The 25,693-nt window shown below is 41.2% G+C and overlaps 1 protein-coding gene across 1 annotated transcript; it reads left to right on the top strand.

The window, feature by feature from the left end:
* Positions 1-1,309: 1,309 nt before the first annotated feature.
* On the top strand, positions 1,310-25,693 carry LOC122965515 (bromo adjacent homology domain-containing 1 protein-like). The gene is made up of 7 exons (XM_044329642.1): positions 1,310-2,457; positions 17,244-19,016; positions 20,235-20,593; positions 20,899-21,058; positions 21,227-21,306; positions 22,510-22,601; positions 23,028-25,693. Exons 2-7 carry the CDS (start codon positions 17,264-17,266, stop codon positions 23,215-23,217), a joined length of 2,634 nt encoding a protein of 877 aa, XP_044185577.1. The 5' UTR covers positions 1,310-2,457; positions 17,244-17,263; the 3' UTR covers positions 23,218-25,693.

Genomic DNA, 25,693 nt, shown 5'->3' with positions numbered 1-25,693 from the left:
ATATTATTGTACATATTTGATACACCTCAGTCCTTTTCTTGCATGCATTATTCACAGTGGACACTGAGACTTGGATTTGGCCTACAAAGGACCAACCTAACTTGGACATGACCTTGGTGATTTGGACTGAAATTGGACTTGCTAATGACTGCATTTCCTCTATGTGTTGATATGCAGGTGCTACAGCAGTGAGAATGCATCACTTGTCAATCACTTTGTTAAGCTACTGTTGAAAAAATTGTTCTGCTTGGTGGAAGAATTACATTTAATTACTAGTTAATCAAAATTAAATGCGTTTGACACTTGTGGTGAACTTTTAGCTGTTGAGAGATTACTTGTCTCTGGAGTTAATTAAGGGTGTGAAATAAGGCTTATAAAAGAGACAGATAATGTGTGGTTGATTTGGAAATCCCACGAGCAGCAGTGTGAGGAGTAAAGCATCCTGTCTCGCCTTTATGGTTTAAGACCTATCTACTTTTTCACCAATCAAAAGCTGTTCCTCCATTGCAAGAGACTATACCTTTTGTTACCAGTGTGAAAGTCTTTGACTTCGTTCAAAAATAAAATCCAATTTAGGCATGGTGTTTTGTCAGCCCTATTTTGGGAACACTAGACCTTGAGAAAACTTACTGTGAAAAGCTAAGTGTCCTTTGAAAGTCTCACAGGAAGCTCTGAGGTGCTGAGTTCATGCACTGACATTAAAAAAAAACATCTAAATTAAGACACTGTGTCTCTACTAGCTATAGGAATGAGATTTTGTAGCTGTGCTCTGATCACAGAAGGGTAAAGTTAATTTTCCATGGGGGTCAAAGAAGACATCACATTATGTGATTACCATTCACAGGCAAAGAAGCATGGCTGGATCAACATGTCAGGCCATGGGGCAAAAGTTTGTTGTTGGGCCCCCAGTGACCTTCACCCCCTTCCTGCATGCTGTGCTTCATTTTATGCACAAGAACCACAGACTAACCAGTACTCTGATGATGGAAACCTATCTGGTCTCAAGCTGTCTGTGTAATCTAAAACAATTTGATTCAATACAACGTTATTTAGGAATAAGCTGCACAAATACACTATAAACTAAAATAAAGTTTTAAAATGGTGATAACACAGAGCCCCTCTCCAAGCAAGGGACAAATGACAGAGCTACAAGATCAGGTAGTAATGCAGGACCCGCCCTAGTTGAAGATGGCAGTTCCCACTGAGGCAGTTGCCCTGGTGGTAATATTACCTTGCAAACAAATTTGTTGGTCAACCAATCAACCATTCCTTATAAAAATGTTACATAAATGATTACTGTACCATTTTTATTATTTGCATCATCTAAGCTATTAGCTTTTTTGTGTAGTGCCTATGCAACCAGCATGCAAAGTCCATTTCTTCTCAAAGTAAAACCTCCATAAATGTGTGGCTTCTTGCTTTTGAGGTACAGTATGATTATATGGAAAAATTACTGAGTTCTGTTCAAGTTTATTGGGAATATACCTTGGGTTGGATCCATACTTGCAACCCTTGGAATGAGGCCCCTGCAAGCAACAGGGGTTTTCCTGGCCTGAGCCCCACACTGCTGCATACAGGTGCTTCCAGGCTGCCTGACAGTCATCACCGTGTCCAATTAATGCCACGGCGCATCCCCTCCAAGAAAGTTAACGAGGCAACCTCCGCCTGCATTTACGCGTGGATACCCCTTTAAAAGGCTCACCATGTTGCCATCACATGCTCCAGCACAGAAGTAGGATGAGGATGTTCTTGTTGCTGTTGTTGTTGTTGTTGTTATGTAAAACACATTCAGTTAGAAAGTCTACAATTTCAGCGAGCCTGGAGAGACTTTTTGCTGAGGATTTTCTTCACTTTGTGCGCCAGCAGGAGGAAGAGGAGGAGGAGGAGGGGGCCCGGCCCACCACCACCACCACCCCCCCTCCGTCTGTCAGCGCTGCAGTCAGTCAGTCATGTTGTGCTGCTAGTTGTTGTTCAGTAGCACCACACTGACTGGTGCGCAAACTGAAAGCTGCGTTACAGTGTTAATAGCAAGTGACGGATATAAGCGACGTGTGTGCGGGCTACTGTTACTGTATCTCCAGCAGCACTGCTCAAGGCTTTGCAAGCCGCGTTGGAAGAGTGGATGGGATAGAAAAAAAAAAAAAACACCAGAGCCAGAGCAAACCCTGCTCGTCTCGGGACAGGAGTGTAAAAACCTCTTCTTGCGAAAAAGAGAGTTGTTTGCTCCGTCTCTTCTCTCCTCTCGTCGATATTATTTTAGAAAGGGGTTCCCTCGAGTGGAGTGGCGAAACATCGGCGACATTCGTGTTTATTTCCTCTAGTTGAGCTGCATCGGTTAACCAGTCGGACGAGGCAGACTTGCCTTACCTAGCCATTTGGAAAACAAGGTGCCCCGACTGGCTCCTCACACCATTGAAAATTAAACCGTGCCAACCACACAGAGAGAGCTACGTTACGGTAAGTAGCGGCTGCTCCACATTATCATTTCTCATTGAGCTTTTTTTTTTTTTTTTTTTTTTTTTTTTTTATTCAGGCAGAGCTGGGTTGCATGGCCAGCTTTCCTCGTTTGTGTATGCTTTTTTAGTCATGTCTGGAGGACGCTGCAGAGGCAGATAATGGCCATGATGATGAAGGAGATTCCCAGGGAGTGGTACTCTGTCGGACTGGCCATGCAATGTGTGTTATCATAGCCCCCCCCCCCCCCTCCTCCTCCACCTCCACCTCCTCCTTCTCCTCCTCCCTCCCCCGCCACCTTCTCCGCCACCTTCTCCTCCGCCGCCACCACCACCACCACAACCAGCACCAGCAGTAGCAGCAGCAGCAGCAGCAGCAGGCACGAAAGTGCAATGCCACATCGATAATAGTCCTCTGTCCGCGGAATAGACTCAAACAAGGTCAATGATAGGGAGACAGTGTTCTGGGAGTTTACTAATATTATGATTGGCTGGATGGATGCACGGTGTGTTCACCTGGATATTAGTCCCACTATGTGTGTGTGTGTGTGTGTATGTGTGTGTCAGGTATTCCTCATGGTATGGGGACGTAAATCTGTTTACACAGTCACAGTGTTGTGGGGACTGGCCCCACTTATAGGGACAAAAAGTTCCCTCAATGTAAATCATTAATTTTAGGGTGAAGACTTGCTTTAAAGTTAAGGTTAGTTTAGGGTTATATTAAGGTTAGGGTAAGGCAAGTAGTGGTTGTGGTTAAGGTTGGGATAAGTCTCCAGGAAATGAATGTAAGTCAGTATAATGTCCTCTCAAGTGATGGAAATATGACTCTGTGTGTGTGTGTGTGTTTGTGTGTTGGTGGGTGGGTGTGTGTAGGCTATATGTGTGCGTGCACATGGTGGGTAACAAACTTTATAGCACATATATGCCTGTGGCATTTCTTGAGGGTGAGATTTGCTCTGTGTGTGACTCATTTTGGGCCTTTAACAGGCTACTTTGGGGTTGAGGGAAAATAAACACACCAGCCACACTGTGTAAACTAAAGGAGAGCAGTCGTTGTTTTTTGTTTTTTTTTAATTCAGCGTGTTGCTCAGGTGAATGAGGAGGCTTCACAAATGCCAAAGCAATTAGCCGACAACACAGTTTGCCAATTAGGTCATAAAGGCAATGAGCTCATAACGGATGATGCTATTATGACATCATGGATAAAGCTCCCGAGGCTTGGGGTTGTCAGTAAATGATCTTCAGCACATGCACTGCTGCAGACTGTTTGGGGAAAAAGTGGTCAAAGCAACAGAAGTGATTTACTGAGCAACAAATGACCTCTTTTCAGAAGTCCTTTTTTTTTGCCAAAGAACGAGGGCAAATAAAGTCCAGATTAAAATAAAACATCCTAAAGACTTCGGTCAAGTGTAAATATCTCCGCTCTCTCATAATCTCATTAAACCACACAGTTCATCAGACAATACATAAGAAATGGCAGTGTGATAACTGTTTCCTGTTTGTAAGCCTAGAAATATCTCAGCTGACTGGAATCTGGAAACTCAGTATGACTGTTTAATTCTGAATCATTTTGTCTTTATTTAAACTCAATATGTTGATTATATAAGACATCAGCCAACTTTTAATATTTGGATAGTGCATCAGAAGTCTATATTTAAAAGTTAGACCCATAGTGGGGAAAGAAGTTGTAAAATCTGTACTATACTATAGTGTAAAAGTAGAAATACTCCATAACAAGTGAAAAGCTCTGTATTAAAATCCTACATATGCATCAATGTGTAAGTAACATTTTACATTTGTAGCTGCTCAAGGTGGAGCTAATTTTATTTTTTTATGTACAGTTTGGTAGTTTAATCCAGTAGTTCCAGACTTCAGCCTGAATCTTTGGTACATTGTGAAATAATGGATTATTTTACCTCTATCTGTTTCAAACAGTTAATTAAATGAAAGCATCAGAAAAGTTTAGAGGGTAAATCGATCTTTGATTGAACTACTCACAACTTATGAACATCTGAAACATGTGACAAAGGGCCCCGACCAGCTATTTCGTAAGAGGTAATAAGCCAATGTAGTGTATTATATAAGCTCAAAATGTGTTTTTTATGGAAAGTCGTAATCTGAAATATAACTAGTAATTATTTCTGTAAAACAAATTAAGTGGAGAAGAAGTATAAAGTAGCATAAAGTGTACTTAAGTACAGTGCCAGTTACTTTCCAGTACTGGTGTGTCTTATGTTGTGTGTACATTTTAGTGGCTCAGTTAAAGAAGTTCCTCCACTAGTTGCTCATTTAGGCATTCATCTATCTACATGTTTTAATATACACTATTCACAGCCACCTTTTATCCGCTATGTATTTCTCTGTCTTGTTCACTCTATCATTAACGACTTGCTTGTTTTCTGCCGAATCTCCTTTTTCAAGGCTGCCATGAGGCTATCTTGAGTGTAAATGGAAAAAAACAAAGGTGCCAGGCCACTCTTTGACTCTCTAGTTTATTGTAGTTGAACATTAATCTTTTGGAGTTTCTGCAGCAGATTTACAGACTTATACTTCACCATGTAGGTACCTCCCCACATTTCCCCTTTGATCCAACAGACCACACCTCACTAAACCATCATTAATGTCATAAAACTTAATGTAGACATGTTTTAATGACTCATACCTAGACCCTTCATTATAACCACGCAGGACTAATAACTCAGCCATTACTGTTAAGGCAGTTATCAATGGATTTCTGCCAACTTTCAAATATAACGCTTAAATCAATGAAATAAGGGCAATTAGAATTGATTTTGGATCAGTGGCACATTTTGGATTTTAAAAATATCTTTCCACTCAGTAATTATCTCGTGCTTATTCTGGAGTAATGCCCATGCTCATTTAATTTGTGTATCATGCTTCATTTGTGCTCATTGTTACAATAATTTGGCCTTATTGTTGCTTTTTTGGTAGGGAAAAAAGTGCTTTAATACAAGTGTGATTCCACAGATGTACAGCATTGCATTTGTTTTGTTGATAATGAGCAAAACTATGTGTTGAATGATACTTTACGATAAAAACCTAGTGCCACTGTACACCTAAACTTCCTTCACCTGTAATGACACAAGATCTCCATTTAAAATGCCTGAGAAGTGTCTTTAAAGGTGCTGTTTCTGATCTGGACCTGTTAGAATGAGCATGAATTTAACTGAATTTGGATGATAACGCTTACTCAAACGTATTGGTGCATCCACGTGTGTTTCCACCGGCTGCCATTTGAGCAGTTCCATACAGGAGCACCTTCTGATGAGAGGTGAGATTAGTGTCACGGTTGCTTGGTTTCATTGGAGGAAGCTTGTTTACGTTCACCCTGCTCTCATTGTCCTGAATAAACCTTGGTTTCACCATCTGAATTTCCTGAAATAATGACATCTGCTTAACTGTTTTCTACCCCATTAATGCTTGGCATTGTGCGCATTTTACACCACCTTGTTAGTGTCAGCTTGGTTGGAGAGAATGTAAAATATACAGTTTACATATTTAGAAAATAATGAGATTTAGTCTCTTATACATTAACAAAATACAGCCAGAGCTGACCTTGGGAATAACAATAAATCTTAATATGTGTGACACTGTCCTTTTATGATGCTATATGTTTAACTCCATAATTAACCCATGGTGGCCCTTCAAACTGTAGACACTGTGGCCCGATTACTGAATTAATTTTCAACTCTTTGTGTCGTACTCTATGTCCAGGATAACTGAAAAGCTTTCATGTAAGTTTCAAATGGCAATCAGAAGTGAGAAAACCAAATGAATGTTAGTTACTGAACAAGTTGAACTGGAACAATATTGTATGTCTTCATCTTTTTGAGGCAGCCGACACTCAGATCTATGCATGAATGTGTGGAGAGAGAGGTTTGATTGCCTGGATGTCTTTGATTCCTCCAAGTCTTTGACCATCTTTGTTTTTCTTTTAAGAAACCAAAAAAAAAGCCTACCCATCCCCGCTTCTTATTTAAAACTCTCAGTTAAATAATGTTTATGGATTAACTGCTTATATACAGTCTATGCTCTAACATAAGCGATGCATAATCAGTGCAGCTACATGTAGAGAAGCCAAGTTTGCCTCTGTTAGCATCTCTGATTGTCAGAATGAGCAAACTAAAACTCACACCATCAAGTGATACACTTCAACTTGAAATCCCCATACACTTGAAAGGTAGCTGTAGAAAGTTACAGTTTGCTTTCTCAAAGAGACCAGAGCCATCGTCTCTGAGAGGACTCACAGTGGTGACAGTTGATTCCACTGTATCCAAAGTATCACAACTTGCACAGAAACTTCTCAAAAATCCCCTGCAGTGCAGCCTTTCACCCTTTTGCTCATTATGCTCCGAGTAGTCATTTTTGTCAGCTTGTTTGCTGGTCTGAGTGCTTCTCGTATGTTACTGATTGGCTCCCTGCCCTTTCACTCTATTACATTCTCTATAAAAACAACACTCAAGGCAGCTACGTAAGGCTATAATAATTTCACTAAATGTGTGACATTAAAACTGTATAAAACTTCTACTCAGCCATGCCCCATTTTGTTAATAGGAACTGCAGTATCCAGATAAACAGATGCAATATAGTTATGATCTGGTAATTTGGGGGAATTCCACTGTTATGGTTAAATATTTTAAAAAAGCCAACATAAATTGTGATAAAATGTGAACCCTGGTCTCCAACATTAAAATCTCAGCAACAACAACTCTACACTATTACGTTTTTATACACTGCAGCAGCTACATTGGTATTCTATGGTAAGTCACGTACTGCAGGATCATCCAATAATGAATGTAACTTATGTGCATGCTGGGCTGTCTGACTAATGGGAGAGCAGGAGACATGAGGATTAAATCAGAAGCTGTGTATTTAAATTTTGGCAAAAATATGGTTTTTAAAATCATGCTGAGCATAAGGATGTCCAGCAGACATTTACATAATTTCTATTTTCCTGTAAAAACTGGCCAATTTTAGAATCTTAACAAGCTGACCACAACTTCTGCTCTCCAAGAAGAAGCAAACTATTAACTTTTTACAGCTGCTTTTTATGTCTGTTTTAAGCATAAAATGTTATTTTTCTTTTGTTTACACGACACACATTAATGGATGACTCCTCTATTTTGCCCCTGTGAACTAATCAATACCAAATAGTTTTTTTTTTATGTAGGTTTACAGCTTTGGCAGAGATGCGTTCTCAAATCAAATCTACATTGTCCACAGTTGGAGGTTTTCAAAGACAAACCATATGTGATTAGTTTTTAATGTAACAATAGAACTGATTGGATCAGCGTCCCTAAAAAAGTGGAGGTATTGATTATCTGACATTGCACAATGTGACAATCACTCGAGTTGCTTTCCCACAGCACAAAAAAGGCTCAGCCTGTAAAAGGCACCTTTCTGAAGAGTTTGAATTGATGTAATAACTGTGCATTCAACTCTTTCATTGAACGAAGTGTATAATTCAGCTCTTTCAGCTTTTCAGACTTTCATCACCACTTCTTGGCATTAAAGAATTCTGGGGTTTGGACCAGGCAGCAAAGCGGCTGCTTTCATTGATGGCAGGTTCTGAGTATTTCAGATTACATAACATTTGACAAAAAAAAAAAAAAATGCCTTTTAAACCTTTCAGGAGCCTGAGTGCAAGGAAGAAAACACTAGTAGATGCTCTTTACAGGCCACATGCTATTCAACTGGATAAATATAATATTTTGTGTGATAACAGAGAGTTCAGAAGCGGTTAAAAATGCTTTTAGCAAGCAGAGAATCTTAAGACTTTTGTGGTTATCTGTTTCTGTAAAATTGTATAACATGAGTTTCTCTACTGCAGTGGCATATTGTGTGCTAGAAATATTTAGGATGGGTGAGCTACACTCAACCAGTGCAGCAGCTGCCTTATTTGTGGCCAAATTGATTCCTTTTTAGGTTAAAGATACAGTCACTGTTGTATCTGGTCAATGTTTGACACTTTCAACAGGCAGGATCTGGAGTGATGAAGTCTGTAGCATATAATTATAGTTAGAGCTTTTTAATAAGGTTCAGTAACTAGTGTTTTAACATAAAACATGTCTTCATCTCAGTAAGATAAGGGAGTGGCAGTGTAGACACTGTGGCATCACAGCAGTTACTAGATGCAAGCAACGCCCACAACCTCATGGGATGATCCCATGGGAGACACGTTAAAGCAGGGAGCTGGCAAGACGACGCCTACACCGCTGCTGCCTCTTCTTACTCTAATAAAGACATGTGTTTAGTTGAAAATATTAGTGGCTGCACCTCATTAAAAAGCTCTAACTACTGTGTAACGCATGTGCTCCAGACCTCATCACATCACTGCCTCAGTTGTGCAGCCGGTTAAGGCAGAGGGTTTGATCTCTGCCAACAGGCAGTTTATAATCTGTAATGGATTACATTTGCACAAACTTGAGTTTGACGCTACTCTCATTATACAGTAATGGAAATTAAGCAAGTACATTTCCTGAAGTACTCTACTTACATGCTCATTCGATCTGCTTGCATTTTCTGCTACTTTGTACTTGTCTACCGCTACATTTTAATGGGGAAATGTTGTACTTTTTACTCACATACATTCATTTTTATAACTGGTTACTTAAGGGATTTATGATACATTCAAAGTATATGGAGATAGATAATAAAGGAGAACACTGAGGTCATTTACTTGGTATTTATTGTGCTAGTTTTGTGTTTTAGCTGCCTGGTGGAAGGTTACTTACACATTATGGACATTTTCAAGGCAGATTTCAGTATTTTTAAATCAAAATATATTTTAATTTGACTCATTTGACAAAATAAGTTAAGGATTCAGAACCTTCCAACTAGAGTTTTATCTGCAGTGTGAAGAAGGATTTTAGACTTTCATGTTAGGAAATAAAAAATACATATAAATGAACAGTAAACTGAATAAGTCAAATATGAAAAATCTATATAATTACATAATTTTAGAGACTTAAAAGATTGCAAAAGTATTCTTGTGATACTTTTAAGTATGTACTTCAACTTAAGTAACGTTTTAAACAAAGGGAGTATTTTAATAGTGTGGTACTACTACATCTACTATGTAAAGAGTCTGAATACTCCCACTGTGTGTGTGCGTATTATAATTAGACAACACACTCCATTGGACAAGCTTTTTATTTCCTATAACTGTGAGGCCATGTTGTCACAACTCATGCCCTCTCTCATTTGGACGTGTAGGTGGTTGTTCTTGATCTGTATTGGTTCATGTTGTCCCCAGCTAATAGAGAGACAGAGTTTAATAAAAAAAAAACATATATCTGACTTCTACTCAGTGTGTTATTGTTACAAGCATATACATAAATAGGTCTGGCAATTATTTTAGAAACGTTCCTTTTAAAACATACTTCATGTGGTTCAGGATCACAAAGATTTTGCTTTGAAGTGAGTTTTAGGCTGCTTTACTTTTCCTTTACATCCTCATCAGAACTTCGTTAAATGGGAAGCTTTAACAAACCTTATCTCGCGTGCACCACATGGGACACTGTTGATATCGTTATGAATCCCTTCCTCCTTGTTCACCCTCCCTATGAATATCTCTAGACGTGTTTTAAACAGTCTGGTGGTTGACTGGTCGTGCTTTGGTCACGACAAATGACAGGGTGAGGCTAAAGGGGAGGAGGGGAGGGGGGCAGTAACATCCATCGCCCATGATGTAGCAGTGTGTTTTAATTTACTGGCACCAAGTTCCCTCGCATACTGCAAATATTTAGTTTCTCTTCCCCCCGCCCCCCCACCAGTCAGTCACAATAAACAGCTGTTTGTCCGTCATTGGAGGACGGTGGTGTCAAGCGAGGCTGGTCCGTGTGGCAATTGGTTCAGATTAAGTTTTCTGCAAATCGGTGGAAGCCCAACCAGGAAGAGCACAAACACACATACACACACACACACATACACACACACACACACACATACACACATATATACACACACACACACACACACACACACACACACACACACACATCTCGCAGGCAGCGCCACCGACCGTCCTCCACTCCTCCCCAGCTCTCCCAGTTACGGAGCTCTGCCATCGCACCAGTCCGGCTTCCCTTAGCTCTCTCTCTCCGCTGTTGCTCGACGGTTCCCGGCCGGCAGGAGGAAGCGCGTAAGTTACCACCTCGATTGTTTTTTTTGTTGCTATTTCGCCCTGAATGTTTGAAGTTGTTCCGACTGCCCAGCCGTCCAGAGAGGAGCGCAGAACCCATTTTTCGCTTCGTGCACCAGAAGCGATACACTATAACAGGCTGCTGCTACGTGCCATATCCTCCCAGCCCTCAACCAGGACTGTGATCATATCAGCCACCGTGTCGGTAATGAGGAATCCGGTTAGAAAATGTGATCAGGAGGGGTGACTGCCCTTGTATTTTGCTTGGTGTGTATTCGGGTGCCCCCCCCCTCCCCTCTCCAGCCCATATTTAGAGCTTGGCTGGCTACTTCAGATGGGCAAGCTACGTCAAGCTTTACTGTATCCTATCCCACTGTATTCCTCGGTGTGTGTATGTGTGTGTGTATATATATGTATATATATATTTACGCATGTAATATAAATGCATGCATTCACATGTCCTCGACATCTCAGCGGATGGTGGTGTAGATCAAGCTCAAGGCTGAGTATTGGGAGAAGAGGAAGAAGAAGAAGGGGGAAAAAAAAACCCAACAGTGACCTAATGTTTTAAATTCTTGTGGTCTCTTTATCTCTTGATAAACCTCAACATGCCAGCGCCTCGTGTTATATAGCTGCCTGTCACCAGCTGTGACATGGGAAATTAAAAAAAAAAAAAAAAAAAAAAAAAGGAGCCACCTCAATCTGATGCGATACCTTACACAGCTGTGGTTATTTATTTCTGATGTGTGTTTTTGGTGTTGTGGCTCTCTACCTGCGAGTTGAAGGCAGAAATGTTGTGGATGTGGTATTAATCACAGGTGTAACACTGTATTTGGTGACCTATTGGATTTTATGGCCTGCAGTGTTGGTAGAAGCAGTCAGATCCTTCACTTGAGTAGCCTGTCAATATCACAATGTAGAAATACTTCATTACAAGTAAAAAAAAATCCTGCATTTAAAAATCACACTTTAGTAAAAGTGTAGAAGTGTTACCAGCTATCAGTATTATAGCCCGATTTTCTGCAAAACTGGTACATTTCCTTTAGTACTTAAAGTAGGATTTTAAATGCAAGATTTTTTACTTATAATGAAGTATTTTTAAATTTTGGTACTTATACTTTTATGTAAAGGATCTGAGTACTTCCTCTAACACTGCAGGTCACAGAATCTGATGGGTCACCAAATAAGGTGTAACACCGGCTGGTAAGATGTTTGTGACTGTGGGCAGCACAGACAGTGTGACTGACACGGAGCGGAGTTGCAAGGTGTTTCTTACTGGTTGGCTAGTTCGTTAACCTTTTTTGGCTCGTGACCCTTTGAATTAAAGCAATGTCTGTCTACGTGTCACCTGTTTTCACAAGTTATGGCTTTAGTGTGCACACAAGTGGTGAGCAGTTCAACATAAAAGTGCTTTTTCCTTTTCAGATATGTCTTATGTGAATGATTTTTAGAGTCTAGATGAGGGTATTTTACATAAAAAGCAACAAATTAGGGACTGTACAAAAACTATTAGAGTGGGGAAAAAAGGGAGTGTGATGTGTATTTAATGTAATGTTTGTTGGGAGAGCAGGAGAGGCTGTTTCAACTTTTCTAATGCCAGATTTATAGTTTTTGTATTCATTCCTGGGGGACGATACCGCTGTGTTCAAGTCCATCAGCAACAACAGAGCTGATGTCTGGTCCAGGTTCACTCATTCAGTTTTTGTTGTAGGACTGACCATTTAGCGGCTCTTTATTTAAAAAAACAGAAAATGGATGTATTTTCATTATTTTGTAATGTTTACCATAAATATATACTTTTCAGAATGGGGAAGGTATTGCTGTTTTCCTCTAAGTCAGGAGGTGGATCCAAAGGAAATATCAATAATGCTGTGGAGTGCTTTGCTTTCTTATAAAACAAAATTAGTGTATAGTGTGTAATAAGTAATAAGATTCAGCTCGTCTCCCCACCTCAATAATTTTTGTACAGTCCCTTAAAGAAAAGTGAAAAAAAATAAAAATGCTTCATTGTAACCCCCTCTATTTAGCATTTATAACATAAACGATCAATAAATATACACACATCACAACTATACACCATAGTGTAATTGTAAACAATATTAGAACAGTTTTTATAACAGTTTATTAATGTCTTTGATAACAACTTCTATAACTTCCTATAAAGCATTCATCACCAGTGTATTAATGCTTGATCAGATAGTATAACATTGCTGTAATCATATATAATCATTTGTCTTTAGTAGTTTTAAATACATTCATAAATAGTTTTAAACTTGTTATATATGTGTGGAAACAGTTAATAAATGCTTTATTACACACTGGATAAAATTGTTATAAGCCAATATATAAATATCAGAATTGTTATGAACTATAAACCGTTTAAAACCCTAACCTACAAAAAATGTTTAACCATGAAAAAGGGGCCCTAAGTAAAGTGAAACTATCTCATAAAATTTAAATTATTCACAGACAAGTTTATGAATGTATTTAAAACTATTGTAGACATATGATTACAGCTATCTTATACTGCATTTCATTCATTAATTGTTAATACACCAGTTATGGAAACTTCATGTGAGGAGTTATAGTCAATAAACACTGGAAATGACCTGTGTGTTAAACCACATTATAGTGTGTTTCAAACCATTTGTTGTGAATGTAAATGTTTACACAGCATACTGCTTATAAATACGAAAGGATTAACATAAAGAGTAACAATTTTCTGTAACAGATTGTGATCTGTCATATCCCTTTAATCATCTGGTGACCTCTGTAGATTCAACCTAAAGCCCTGAACTTGTGACCTGTTATTACTGATGTGATATATTAATATGTTCATGTCATATTTTCAAAGTGACTCTTAATTTGACTCTGGTATTCACTCCTTTGTGTGTTTGGAGCTTCATATTGTGGTCATTTTATCTCATATCACCACATTATTGCTATAATACAACATTTATAACAGAACTTTTGTGCTCAACAGTGACTAACTGTGATATATGTTTTTTCTCTCCTGTGTTGAATTCTACTTCTTGTTTGTTAATATTTGAAATATGCTTCTAGTTGGATTTGTAGGCTCGTGCGTAAACCTTGTTGGGTTGCTTGAAACATTTTTAGTTTTGATGCAGTGTGTGGGTGCTTCAGCTGTACTTCAGCCGAGACAAAAGGATTAACAGAATCTCTAAGTTAATATTAAATTGCATTTGTGAGTCGGGCGTTTTTTGATTCTGTTCAGTGATTATTTAAATCTATCCGGCTTGCTGTTTTACACACGTATTCTCAAGGGTCTTTTTGAAATCTTACAAGTCTTATCATTAAAAAAAAAGTCCTGGTGTGCTCGGTGTTTGATGCTCTGAGAGGAGCTGATGATCTGCTTTCTAACCAATTAGAGACGGAGTGAAGGGTCATTGATCTTACTGTAAATGAGAAATTACTTCTGGAGGATCACCAGGCCCTGTGTTTAAAGAGCCAAATTGCTGTTTGGCCAGAACGCGGCCACATGAGATAATATCTTGCAGGTTATACCTCCCCAGTGCTCCCCACTTACATTACGCTTCTCAGCAGTGAAACACAACTGCTTCATGGTTTAAAAAAAACATGATAAAAGCTCCGTATCAAAGTTAAAGTTGTAAGTTTTTGAACCCTAAAAGAGACTGGAGGTAATTTTAAGATAGACTTTTGAACCAGGTCAGTTTTGAGTAGAAAATATTGACTAGATGTGAGAAGTGCTGCAAATAAACCTGCATATTTGGACTTTCTGTATATATTAAAGGTATTGAAATCATTCATTTGGTAGAATATGAATTGATTTTCCTGAATTCAGACTGAAATATGAAGTGAAACACCTCTGAATTTTTACGTTTGAAGTGTGTCATTCTAGTATTGAATTTCAGTGTCAGCCAGCAAGGTCACACAGCGAAACCGATTACATCTTGTCCGAGAAGTACAGCCTAGAGTTAACTGTCCTGACGCAGGACAAAGACGGGGGAATCACACACTACATGATTTTGTCATTTAGTAACATGCTCCCATTTTTTCCAGAGCAGATCCCTGTCAAAAATGTTTCACATTGTGTCTTCCTTCATGGTGTAAAAGCTGCGTGTGTGCCTAGCGTGTCTATCACAATATTTGCCCCTCCCTGTAAAATGAATGAGCAGTTTATACAGAGCGGAGCTAGAAAAGTAAGTCTAAGAAGTTGTCCTGTAATTTACCTCAACCCTGGAGCTAAAACACGTATTGGCTATTGCCAGGATCACTCACACATTTCAAGTCTTAGACCGCCTTCATGCTGCACAAGCCTCATCAGATTGGGGCAGACAAAATCAAACATGTTTTGAAAAAATCTTGTCGGGCTTTGACTGCTATGGAGACGTCGGTTGGGCCAAAGTCTTCAGTCCTGAATGTGTTCACATTACAGAGTAATCTGCATCAACCATCAGGCCTTTTTAGTGTCTTTCACAGCCACGCTAGTCTGAACAGATGCCCTGGCCTGTAATTCTTGAAGTACAGCTCCGCAGAGAATGAAGTGGAAAAGCTTACTGTGATAAGACCTGGGATGATTGTTTCTAGTGATAAACTGATAGCATCACTATGATCTAAAGCTCATTTGGTTAAACATGTTGTTTTACATGAAGAGAATAGAATGACAGGCATATATTCTAAACATTCATGTCAAAAGTGTTTTGGGGGGGGGGGGGGGATTTCATTAAGCGGTTATGGCTAATTATGGGAAGTAATGATGTGGGTCAAAAAGCTCTTGCGATAAAGTAAAAAAAATGACAGGAAATGTGTAATTGTATTAGCTGTATGGAGTTAATTTCTTTTGCATCATTAAACCACTACACTGCTGCAACTTTCTTGCAGCAGTGTAGTGGTTTAGTGGTGTCTTTGGAAGTGGTTATAATGTTGCTCCATGACCCACCCAACCCCAAATATTGTATTTTAACTTAAGTGACATTTTGAACGCTGGACTCACAACTCTTAAATGTCGTCAATGTCATTGTTGTCAGACATTTAATTCTTTTTGACAAAGTTTAATAATGTCCTTCGGAGTTTTCCTACAATTGTAGTTGTGTGTGCTTGATAAGTTAGATACCAGTATTTTAACAATACTCATCCACTTTATACTCTACAATGAAGTGAGTTCTGTGGGTTCTGAAACAACAATGGACATTTGTTTCCAGAGTTTGTCCTTAAGTCAGAGCTTTTCCCCAGGTTTGGTATTGTTTCACAGGGGCTAAAATCAGGGGGAAAAAAGTCCTGTGTGCGCAGTTAACACCTCAGATTATGTGAAAGTCTGTAACATGATTGGCTGCGGCTTTGCACTGCAACATTTGCACTGATATATATCTGTCGCTATTTTAGGTACACATACAGTAAATCCTCCTGCCCAGAGGTTACACTATATACCTGTGTATATGTTCCATTAGTCCACTTGACTGTACAGTACAGTGTAATAAGTATTTACGGTTTAAGCTCCAGTCTAAAAATACTTTGCCTTACAGTGTGAGTCTTAAACACTAATGTGACAGTCTGCATATGGAAATTATTTAAAGAACAGTTGCTTAAACACATTAACAAGTTAATCTTTGGTTGTTCAAGTTATAATTTTAACACTGAGCTCAGTCCCTGAGCTAATCATTTGTTGCTAATTGAAGTTAATTGCAAAATGATTTCACAACAAGCTTGGGGAGTATTTACTGTATATTGTATCATAGATGTATGCATAAAATTCTCTTTCTGCTCATAATATAGTCACATTTTGACATGGACACATTTTAAAGAAATGAAATGAAAGTGACAAAAATGTTGCCCGGTTTAACTAGGTATTTAGTGAGCCTGTAATTTGTCTTATTTTACTCAGTTCAGCTTAATGTTGTAGTAAGGCCTTTTTGACATTTTCCTGTCAGACTAAACATTTTAGACTAAACAATTGGCCTTAACAAGCTGTTATTTGCATGCTGTGTGCACACTAGGTGATAAGGCAACGAGCACAGTGAATGAATGACACCAGTTTCTGCTATGCAACATAAAACACACACACACACACACAAAGCCGTTATAATGAGAGGATCAGAAACTAGACATATGATCAAATAAATTCAGTCTGATCACAAAACAATGCAGCTTAATTATTCATCATTAAGCTTCTTTAAGTACTGAATTCAGATGTTGTGTTTAAATCTAAACCGGAGGCTTATGTAAGATACTCGGATATATTTGTTATACTTTTGTCTTATTGGCTCTCCCTTGTTTTCATTTTCTTTGTGTCTCAGTTCTTTCTACAAAACAGTAGCTCTTCCTGCATTGTCTGGATTTGAATCACAAGAAAAAATGTATTAGATCATGTTATTTTTGCAAAGTACAACACATACCATCCCCTGACCATCAATCCTGCTCTAATCAGTCAGCTTGGTCTGGTGCCTGCTGATTGTAATATCTGCTGACTGATTATAAAAAAACAAAAGTTATAAAAATGTTAATGAGAACCAGCTCTCAGGATTCAGTTAAAAGCTTTGTTTGTGAGTAACTTAAAGTAGATTACTGGTTATTGTGAACATTAGAAGCACTTGGTGAAACTAGTACGAACTTCGGGTTTTGACCAGTTGTTGGTGTCTTATCTCTAGGCCCCGTGGAGAAGCATGTGATGACTCACGCAAGGCAGAAGGGTTCCCTCCGGCAGAGCCACAGTAGCGTTGAGTGGTGGGACAACTGCCCTCTCTGGCCACATGGTGGCACTATGGGCGGCGCCTGGCCAGAGCGCTCACTACGATTCGGCAGGACAAAGAAGATAAGCAAGGTCATCAAGCAAGGGAAAGACATGGCCAAGAAGATGAATGACAAGAGAGGAAGAACCAAAAAATCAGATCAGAACAGAAAGCTGGACCGGAGGCGTGACAAGAAACGGGACAGGAAATCGTATCCTTTGAGGGGGAGGACTGGGGGCTCAGATGGAGAGGGGCTTAGCTGCCACGTCCTCCTCACCCGGTTGGAGGAAAGCATCCGCGAACAGAAACGTTCTGAAGAAAAGGAGAGGAAGTTATCTCTCAAACACAAATCCAGAAAAGGGAAAAGCAGTGAAAGAAAAGGAAAAAAGTTATTACCAAAAACTAAATCAAAGTCAAACAGCCCAAGTCAAAGCGAGTGTATCCATGTCCCGCAACCACGCAAGCGGCGACTGGCCTCTCTAAATGCTGAGGCAGTAAACAGTCTACTGCTTGAAAGAGCCACTGACCCTCAGCCGGCAGCCAAACAGGCTAAGAGACAGGAAGAGCCCATGAGTGGAGGAGGTTCCCTGGATGCAGATTCATCCAGGAGTAGCCTCCATGGAGGTCCTAAGGCTTCACGAGGAAACACCAGTAAAGCCTCCACATCTCACAAACTTGAACTGTGCCAAAGCTCTAAGCAGGTCAAGAAGGCCAAAGCCAACAGAGGAGACGAGAGCAGGGGGATGAGTCTGGAGAGTCTGGATGCCCCCGCCCCAAGACGCTTGGCTGGTCTCAACGCCGCAGCCCTGCTGAAGTTAACCAGCTCGTCTGCTACAAGTAAACAGAGAATGAAGGCTGCACCCACAGCTACTGTCACATCAGACGGCAAGGCTCCGGCTGCGGTCCCAACTCCAAAACAGCACTCCAGAGTCAAACACAAAGGGCGGTCGCATAACCAGAAGGGGAAAAAGGACTCTCCCTTGCACAGTGGCTGCACAGCTTGCAAAAAGAAGGCGGACTTTGAGCCCAAAGTGGAGTGGGAGACAGGCAGCTGCACTCACAGACTGACCAAACCCGGCTACCAGTCACGCAGCATGCTAGCATACCCGTTAAAGCAAGTGAAGGAAGAGCAGCTGGAAACCGAACTGAGCCCGTACTACTGCTGTCCCCCAGAGGGTTCAATGGAATACTGTCACCGCTTGGCCTTCTTCCTGGGCCAGCAGCCCTACGGAGAGTCGGACGATCAGCCACTTAACTCAGCCATGACCCCTGTGAAGCGCGAGTGCCTCGTAACCTCACCGTCCCTGACGCATTCTCACCCGCACACAGCCCTGACTCTCAGCCCCCACCCCTGCCTCTGCACTGCCGACCACTGCTTCTCCAGCTACTACGTTCACATCGCCCACCCGACACACACTGGAACGACGTCAGCGAGCCTGGCCCCTCGACCTCTGAACTTTGCCCCATCCGGTTTGTGCCCTAATCAGATGACCGGCTCCAAGCTGCTGGGTCCGCGGATGTCCCACTCTTCGGGGCTGCCCCATCCTGCCTACTGCAACTCGGTGGCTTCACCCTGTTATAGTGAAGCCTGCGGGATCGGCGGCTACACCTACAGAGCCATGCCTCCCGTCACCAGCAGGGGTTGTTCTTTTAGCACAGGATGCACTGGATGCACACACAGCATCAAAACAGGTGAGCAGGAAATGGAGATAGTTGATTTCTCAAGTATTTCAGCTGATGGCAAGTGCATCATAATGAACATTATGTCACTTTGTTTCACTCATCTTCAGCCTTCGTTGTGTAGCTGCTATTATGAAAAAAAGACTTATCCTAATATTATACTAGGACCAGGTTTTTGCTGAACTAAAGAGTCCTTTGTTGTTTAGTATGTGCCTCAAGCTAGCTGTGGCCCAACAAGTGTGAACATTTTTGTTGCTGCTTTTGTTTTTTTGTTGGTATGAGCTTTGAAAGTGCCCACAGCTTGAGGCTATGACTGAGATATTTCATGATAAGGGGGCTGCAAGCTCAGATGTTGTGTTCTCCGTAACAATTGTGTTTTATATATATATATATATACATATAAATATATATGAACTGATGAATAAGATTAAAGAAGCGAGTTGTTTTTAAGTCAATCTACAAGGGAACCGTTTCTGTTGTTTTTCCACTGATTTAAAGCAAGACTGTGTAACTTTTGCTGAACAGTGGCCTCGTACCTTAAAGATCCCTTCCAGGCATGTTTCAATAATATAAAAAAAATCTCTGCTTTGAATAATAATTTGTTTTTTCAACAAAAATTACCTTGTGAAAATTCCTTCTCCCTCATTAAAAATCCAGAATCTATGTATATGCAAATATTGTTAATATCAAAAGTTTTACTGCTGGACACTAGATGTCTCCTGCTTCACTTTACAGTGTTTGTGCACTGGAGGCTTCAAATTTCCACATCACACATGTGTAAGTTGTATACCGGACCATGATTGGCTCCAACCTAGTTGTGATGTCACAAATCATGCTCGACGTTTAACTCAGATTTTAAATGAGCACGGAGAAACTTTCCACTCTCAGCAGATGAATGTGAAAACAGCCTTCTAGTGTCAAACTGTGCACATACATCATTCTGCACAGTGAAGGTCAAACATCCAGCTGTAGGAACAAGAAAAAGTGTAGAGTGGAGGGAGACTTTAAGTTTACTAATATTAGCTGAAATGAGACACCATTAGCTTACTGCTCATATCAAACTAAGTAAGGCTGTAGCAGCTAAACCCCTAAGTGTATAGAATTGAGCAAGTGTGTGTTATTTTGTCTTTCAAAAGTTTCATAGTCTTGCTCTTTTGAGTGCTAATTGTGTCTTTTTTGCTTTCTTGCTGCATTATTTAAAAGTTTGACATTGTCCCTTTACATTTCCAGAGGGTTACACCTCCCCTCAGGGTGACCACAGCCCCTCACTCCTGGTTCCCCCCTCCATGCCCATCTCCAGCTGCCCTTTATCCAGCGTTCCCACTTCCACCCAGGCTAAACCCCACCTGCTGACCCCGCTGTCGGGACGTGACCAGCCCCAGGCCAGGCTGAAGCTGGGCAGAGAATGCCCACAGAGCACCAAACCCTCCAACGGCTCCCTGTCCATGGGCCGCACACGGGTGCCCCAGAAACAGCCGTCGCCCGTGCCAAGCCTCAGTGGCGCCAAGCAAAAGAGAGTCAGCCGCAGACGTGCCACCAACGGCTGGAGGCCTGTAGGGATGCCCACAGAGAAGGAGGTTTTTATTGCGGTAGGTTATTTATGAGTAAAGATGAGCCAGATCAGAAAGCCATGAGGTTGTCTCTCTGGTAAAACTTTTTTCTCTTATATAGCTAATAATACCCTGTCAGTAAAAAACCTTAGCATCCACACAGCTTCCTGGCAGAGAGAAAAAAAATCAGCTCTTGGGGGGGAAAAGATAATTGTGTTCTGACCACAGAGTTTCGTGTGACAGATTCCTTTTTGTCTTTATAATGAGAATTATATCAGTCCTTGTCGGTGTGTGTGTGTGTGTGTGTGTGTGTGTGTATGTGCACGTGTACATGTCTGTCTCAGGGAGAGGATGAGACGGCCCTGCGGCAGTGTTATGAAGGAGTCGAGAGGGACGGTGAAGTGATACATGTCAGAGACACTGTGCTGCTACGATCGGGCCCCAGGAAGAAATCCCTCCCGTATGTTGCCAAGATATCAGCACTGTGGGAGGACCCCAAAACAGGTAAAGGAGGCGAGGAGTGGGGGGATCACTGAGAGTAATGGTCAGCATGGATGGATGGACAGAGGGACATACAGACAAGATTGTTTATCTGTACCTGTGTGTGTGTGTGTGTGTGTGTGTGTGTGTGTGTGTGTGTGTGTGTGTGTGTGTGGGTGTTCACTGCCACAGGAGAGCTGATGATGAGTCTTTTCTGGTACTACCGACCCGAGCACACACAGGGAGGCCGAGATCCCGGCGCACACTGTGAGGTGAGGCTTGAATGAACTCTTGTAATGATTTACTGTTTCCAGTAACAACACACTGCAAAACTGTTTGTCTCCTTGTTAAAGACAAAAAAATAAATACGGTGAATGCAGGACGTGTACAGGATGTGTACAATTAATTGAGAAGTGATTATTTGACATTCACATTCCAAAAACAAAATTGAATGTTGTGCATAAAGTTATTTAATTAGTGCCGTCCCAGTATTTTATGGAGACCCAAGGGTGCAATATGAAACAAATATATTTATTTATTTATTGAATACATTTGGTCTACATAGTTTTTTACAGAAAATGTAGAGATATTAGATTACTTAGATGGTGTTTATCCAGGTACAGAGCACATCAGGCAAATAAAGACACACTGTAATAATTCAAATGAATTCAGGGACTGACTGCAGAAGAGAATATTTTTAGTGATTTTATTTAAGAATGTGTCAACATTGCTAGTTGGTACTGCTTTTAAAATCCTGTTATAAAAGAAAAAATTAGAATAAATTTTTTTTTATGTTGCCTATGTTGCCTTTTAGATTAAGTCTAAGAGCCATCTTTACAAATATGGTCTTGTGCTTTCACATTATAGTTGAATGTGGGAGGAAAGGTTCTCAAAGCACTGAGCCAGGGCATGTTTGTCATCACATAATTATTGGTGCAGTGTAATAGAAGTGCAGCCATTATCAATGATTTGTTCATTATAACTAAGTGATAATGCACAACAAGGTGTCCCGATATGAGAAAATAATGGGTGAGAAGCAGTTGAACAAAACAGCTCTCCTCGCACAAATATTGAGATACTTGCAGCTGCTGCACACATCATTATCTTTCTCTCAGCAGCCCTTGAACTGTTGAAAGTTGGTAAGCTCTTCAGTGTAACCACAACGCCAAAAAACGATGATATCTCTAACACCTCAGTCTTACACAAGCAGAGAAAAAGGGAATTCACTGCTACAGAAGAAAATGCACAATACTCATGTTACTGGTGTTGATTGATCCCTACAGCATGTGCTAAGTGGTGCAGGAGTTTTATAGTGTTAGCACATGAGGTTAGAAGGCACAATCCTATTGCATATGAACAGTTACGGTTCCCTCTATGCTCACAGTTGAAAAGTGTTGTCGTTTCTTCAACCTTCAGCAGGCACAATAGGAAACACTTGCATCAATGTGACAATTTACACCCACTGTTGGTTTCAGAATGAGATTTTCGCCTCACGGCATCAGGATGAAAATAGCGTGGCCTGCATAGAAGACAGATGCTACGTTCTCCCATTAGCCCAGTACTGTAGGTAAGTACAAACACACACACACACACACACACACACACACATACACATTATCAGACAGACAGAAACACACTCACCTTTAATTGTTAGCAGTAACGCTTTTCAGAAGGTTTGGAGTCACTCCTTTTAATTATCACCTCAGCTTCTGTGAAATGTGGAAGCCCGTTTTTTTTGTGACTTTCTTATCACACATCAATGACACTGCAACTGTAAATGAATTCCAGTGAAGGTCATGAGCGTTTACTTAGACATCATGTTTGAGTTCAGTTGCTTGTTTTTTTTTTCAATTAAAGGTACAGTATAGTAGCATAATGATATATTTGATCTGTGCTTGAAATCTCAAGCAAAGTGTCACCTTTGATTTTTTTCCCCTCTGTGTGTATGTGTGTGTGTGTGTGTGTGTGTGTGTCTGTGTGTGTGTCTGGGTAGATTTTGTGCCTTGGTGAAGCGGCGTGCAGAGGGCGCCCCACCTGGCAGCGCCAGCATGGTGCCCTGCTGCCCCGACTTCGCCCCCCCTTCCCACCGCTGTGTGCCCACAGATGTCGACCCCGAGCTGGTGTATCTCTGCCGGCACGTCTACGACTTCCGCTACGGACGCATCTTGAAGAACCTGCAGTAGAAGGGGAGGTGGCGTCGGACCCATGAATTAATCATCACGTAGCTCCCCCCCCCCCCCCCTGCTGCACAGAGGGGGGGCTGAAGGACTGAACACCCCTGTCTTTTTCTGCTGGGGACCTCACGATCTGAGGGGATGGGGGTTGATGGGGTGGGGCTGGTTTTGTCAAGGGACAGATGAAGCAAAAAGTGTTTGTGACACCTTATGAAGCACAGATCCCTTTAGAGGATTAAAGTGGGGTTACAACGCGATGAATTGATCCATCTCAGTCAGAGCACCAACATTTCCTGGTTGGAAGAGCGAGGAAGGGAGAATTCATTCATCAGCTTGGATTTTTCAACTTGCACCACACTCAGAGGTTACATGGACCATTACCAAGCTTGTGTATCGCCCCCCCCCCCCACCCCCCCACCCTTTGCCTGCCAGGAATGCTGAGTACCAGGCTGGACTGGGCTGCTGTCAGTACCGCGTTTCCCCTAAAGCATCTTAGCATAACAATCATGTTTGTTCCATTTGTAAGCCAATGGCTCAGGGATGGTCCGGCGCTAAGGTGCTTCCGAGGGAACACAAGCCTGCACTGTCAGCTCGATGTTAACGGTGTTCAACCAGCCAGGGTGAAGGAGCAGCTAATGGAGAGTGTCGTCTTATTTCTCCTGATTTGAGTTTGTCTCAGTCGAAAGCGCGTGTGAAAGAGAAGAGTGTGAGAGCGAGTGTTGTCAGTGTGAATAAATGGATAAATGTGTGATGGTTTTTTAGGAGGCTTTCAGGCAATCAAACCAAACAAGCAGCTTTAGAGGAAGCCAAGCTCTCTCCCTGTCCTTTCTCCTGCGCGCCGCAGCGCACCGACACTGACAGAAACATTTTCATCTCGAACGTCGCTCTGCACAGTCTAAAATACTGTACATGAAGGGGGTTTGTCAGACAGATCTTTCCTTACCAAAGTCGACTCTAGGGCAGGGCTTCTTTAACTTGGGATCAGGACCCCTAAAAAGGCTTTAAACTTGTTTTATTTGTGACAAAAGCCCCAGTGGCCACAGTCCTGGCTCGAGGAAGCCTTGTTCTAGAGAGGCTCTTCTAAGGGTCCAATGGGGAGAGCCCTTACCGAGGAGCCCTGTGAAGGCTTATCAAGAGGAGGGCCGTGGTTCATTGTTTTGTTTTTTTCTTATATTTCTCCACCTTTTGATGTTCCCTGTGACTTGCCTTATGACTTGCAGGTAGAGCTTTAGGCAGCTAGTCTCACCACACACGACTAGGAAGTGGTAGAACGGTTGTACTGTAGTCCCAAGAAATAGGATTTTGTCGACTTGACTGACAGCTGTGACAGGATCACTGGAGAGGCACATTGAAAACCTACTGGTTTACGGCTGCAACTAACAGTTATTGTCATTATACATTTTCTCGGTTAATCTGTCGATTGTTTTGACTATAAAGTAAAAAAAATGCCCCTTATAATTTCCCATTCCTTAGGTGATGTCCTCAAATGTCTTGTTATGTCTTTCAATCTCACAGATATTCAGTTTACTATTATGTACAAGAAAGAAAAGCATCAAATCCTCACAGTTGAGAAGCTGGAACCAGCATATTTTTGGGGCATTTTTGTATAAAAAACTGACTAAAACGATTAGGCTCACTGAAACAGTTTCAGATTCATTTTCTGTCAACCGTCTCGCGTTGCAGCTCTCCACTGGTTAGAAACACACAGTCGCACCAAATGGTTTATCCCTCATTGCCTGTGTGGACGGTGCACTTTTCACCTCGTTGATCTGCTGCGCTCTAGCGGCTCGCCTTGCGTCCCAAAGCATCGCAACATCTCGGATATGTCTGTTCTACCCGCTCTTAATTCTATACCCCGCACACACCGATGTTCTGTTCCTCCTCCTTTGACGCTTCCCCTCCCCCGCCAGACAAACCAAAGGATGTCACACAAGCCAGAGTCCCCGTCTCCTCCCTCGCACTTCTTCTCCTTGTCAGCACTTCAGCCCCTCGTTCCCTTGTTATATTGCACTAATCCATTCCTTAATTACAACAAACGTGTTAAACTTTTTTTTTTTAATGTTCCAGCTACTAATATCTTACCGGGGGGGACATACTGTGTATCATTTATGTGCGTGTGTGTGTGTGTGTGTGTGTGTGTGTGTGTGTTTCATAGAGAAGGAAACAGTAAGGATGTCATGGCTGCTTTTGTCAGTGCAAACTGTATATTTCTTCACCAGTAGAGGAGTCGGCCAGCGTGTTCGTCATGTTACCTGATGCACAACCTGTTGAATCCCATGGAATATATACAGTATATATATATTACTAGAGTCATTCCATTTGAATCTTTCAATCAGTTCTGACATACTTATATAAATATACAGTATATATATATGTATGTATCCACAATGTTAATGTGATTAGATTTCAAAAAAAAAAGGCATCTGGATGGAGGCCTGACTCGTTGTACGGACAAACATAGCACCATGTTAGACGTGTGTTTGGA

This window comes from Thunnus albacares, chromosome 16 (genome assembly GCF_914725855.1).
Source record: "Thunnus albacares chromosome 16, fThuAlb1.1, whole genome shotgun sequence".
Taxonomy (NCBI): Eukaryota; Metazoa; Chordata; class Actinopteri; order Scombriformes; family Scombridae; genus Thunnus; species Thunnus albacares.
This window is presented reverse-complemented; position numbering and strand designations above follow the sequence as displayed.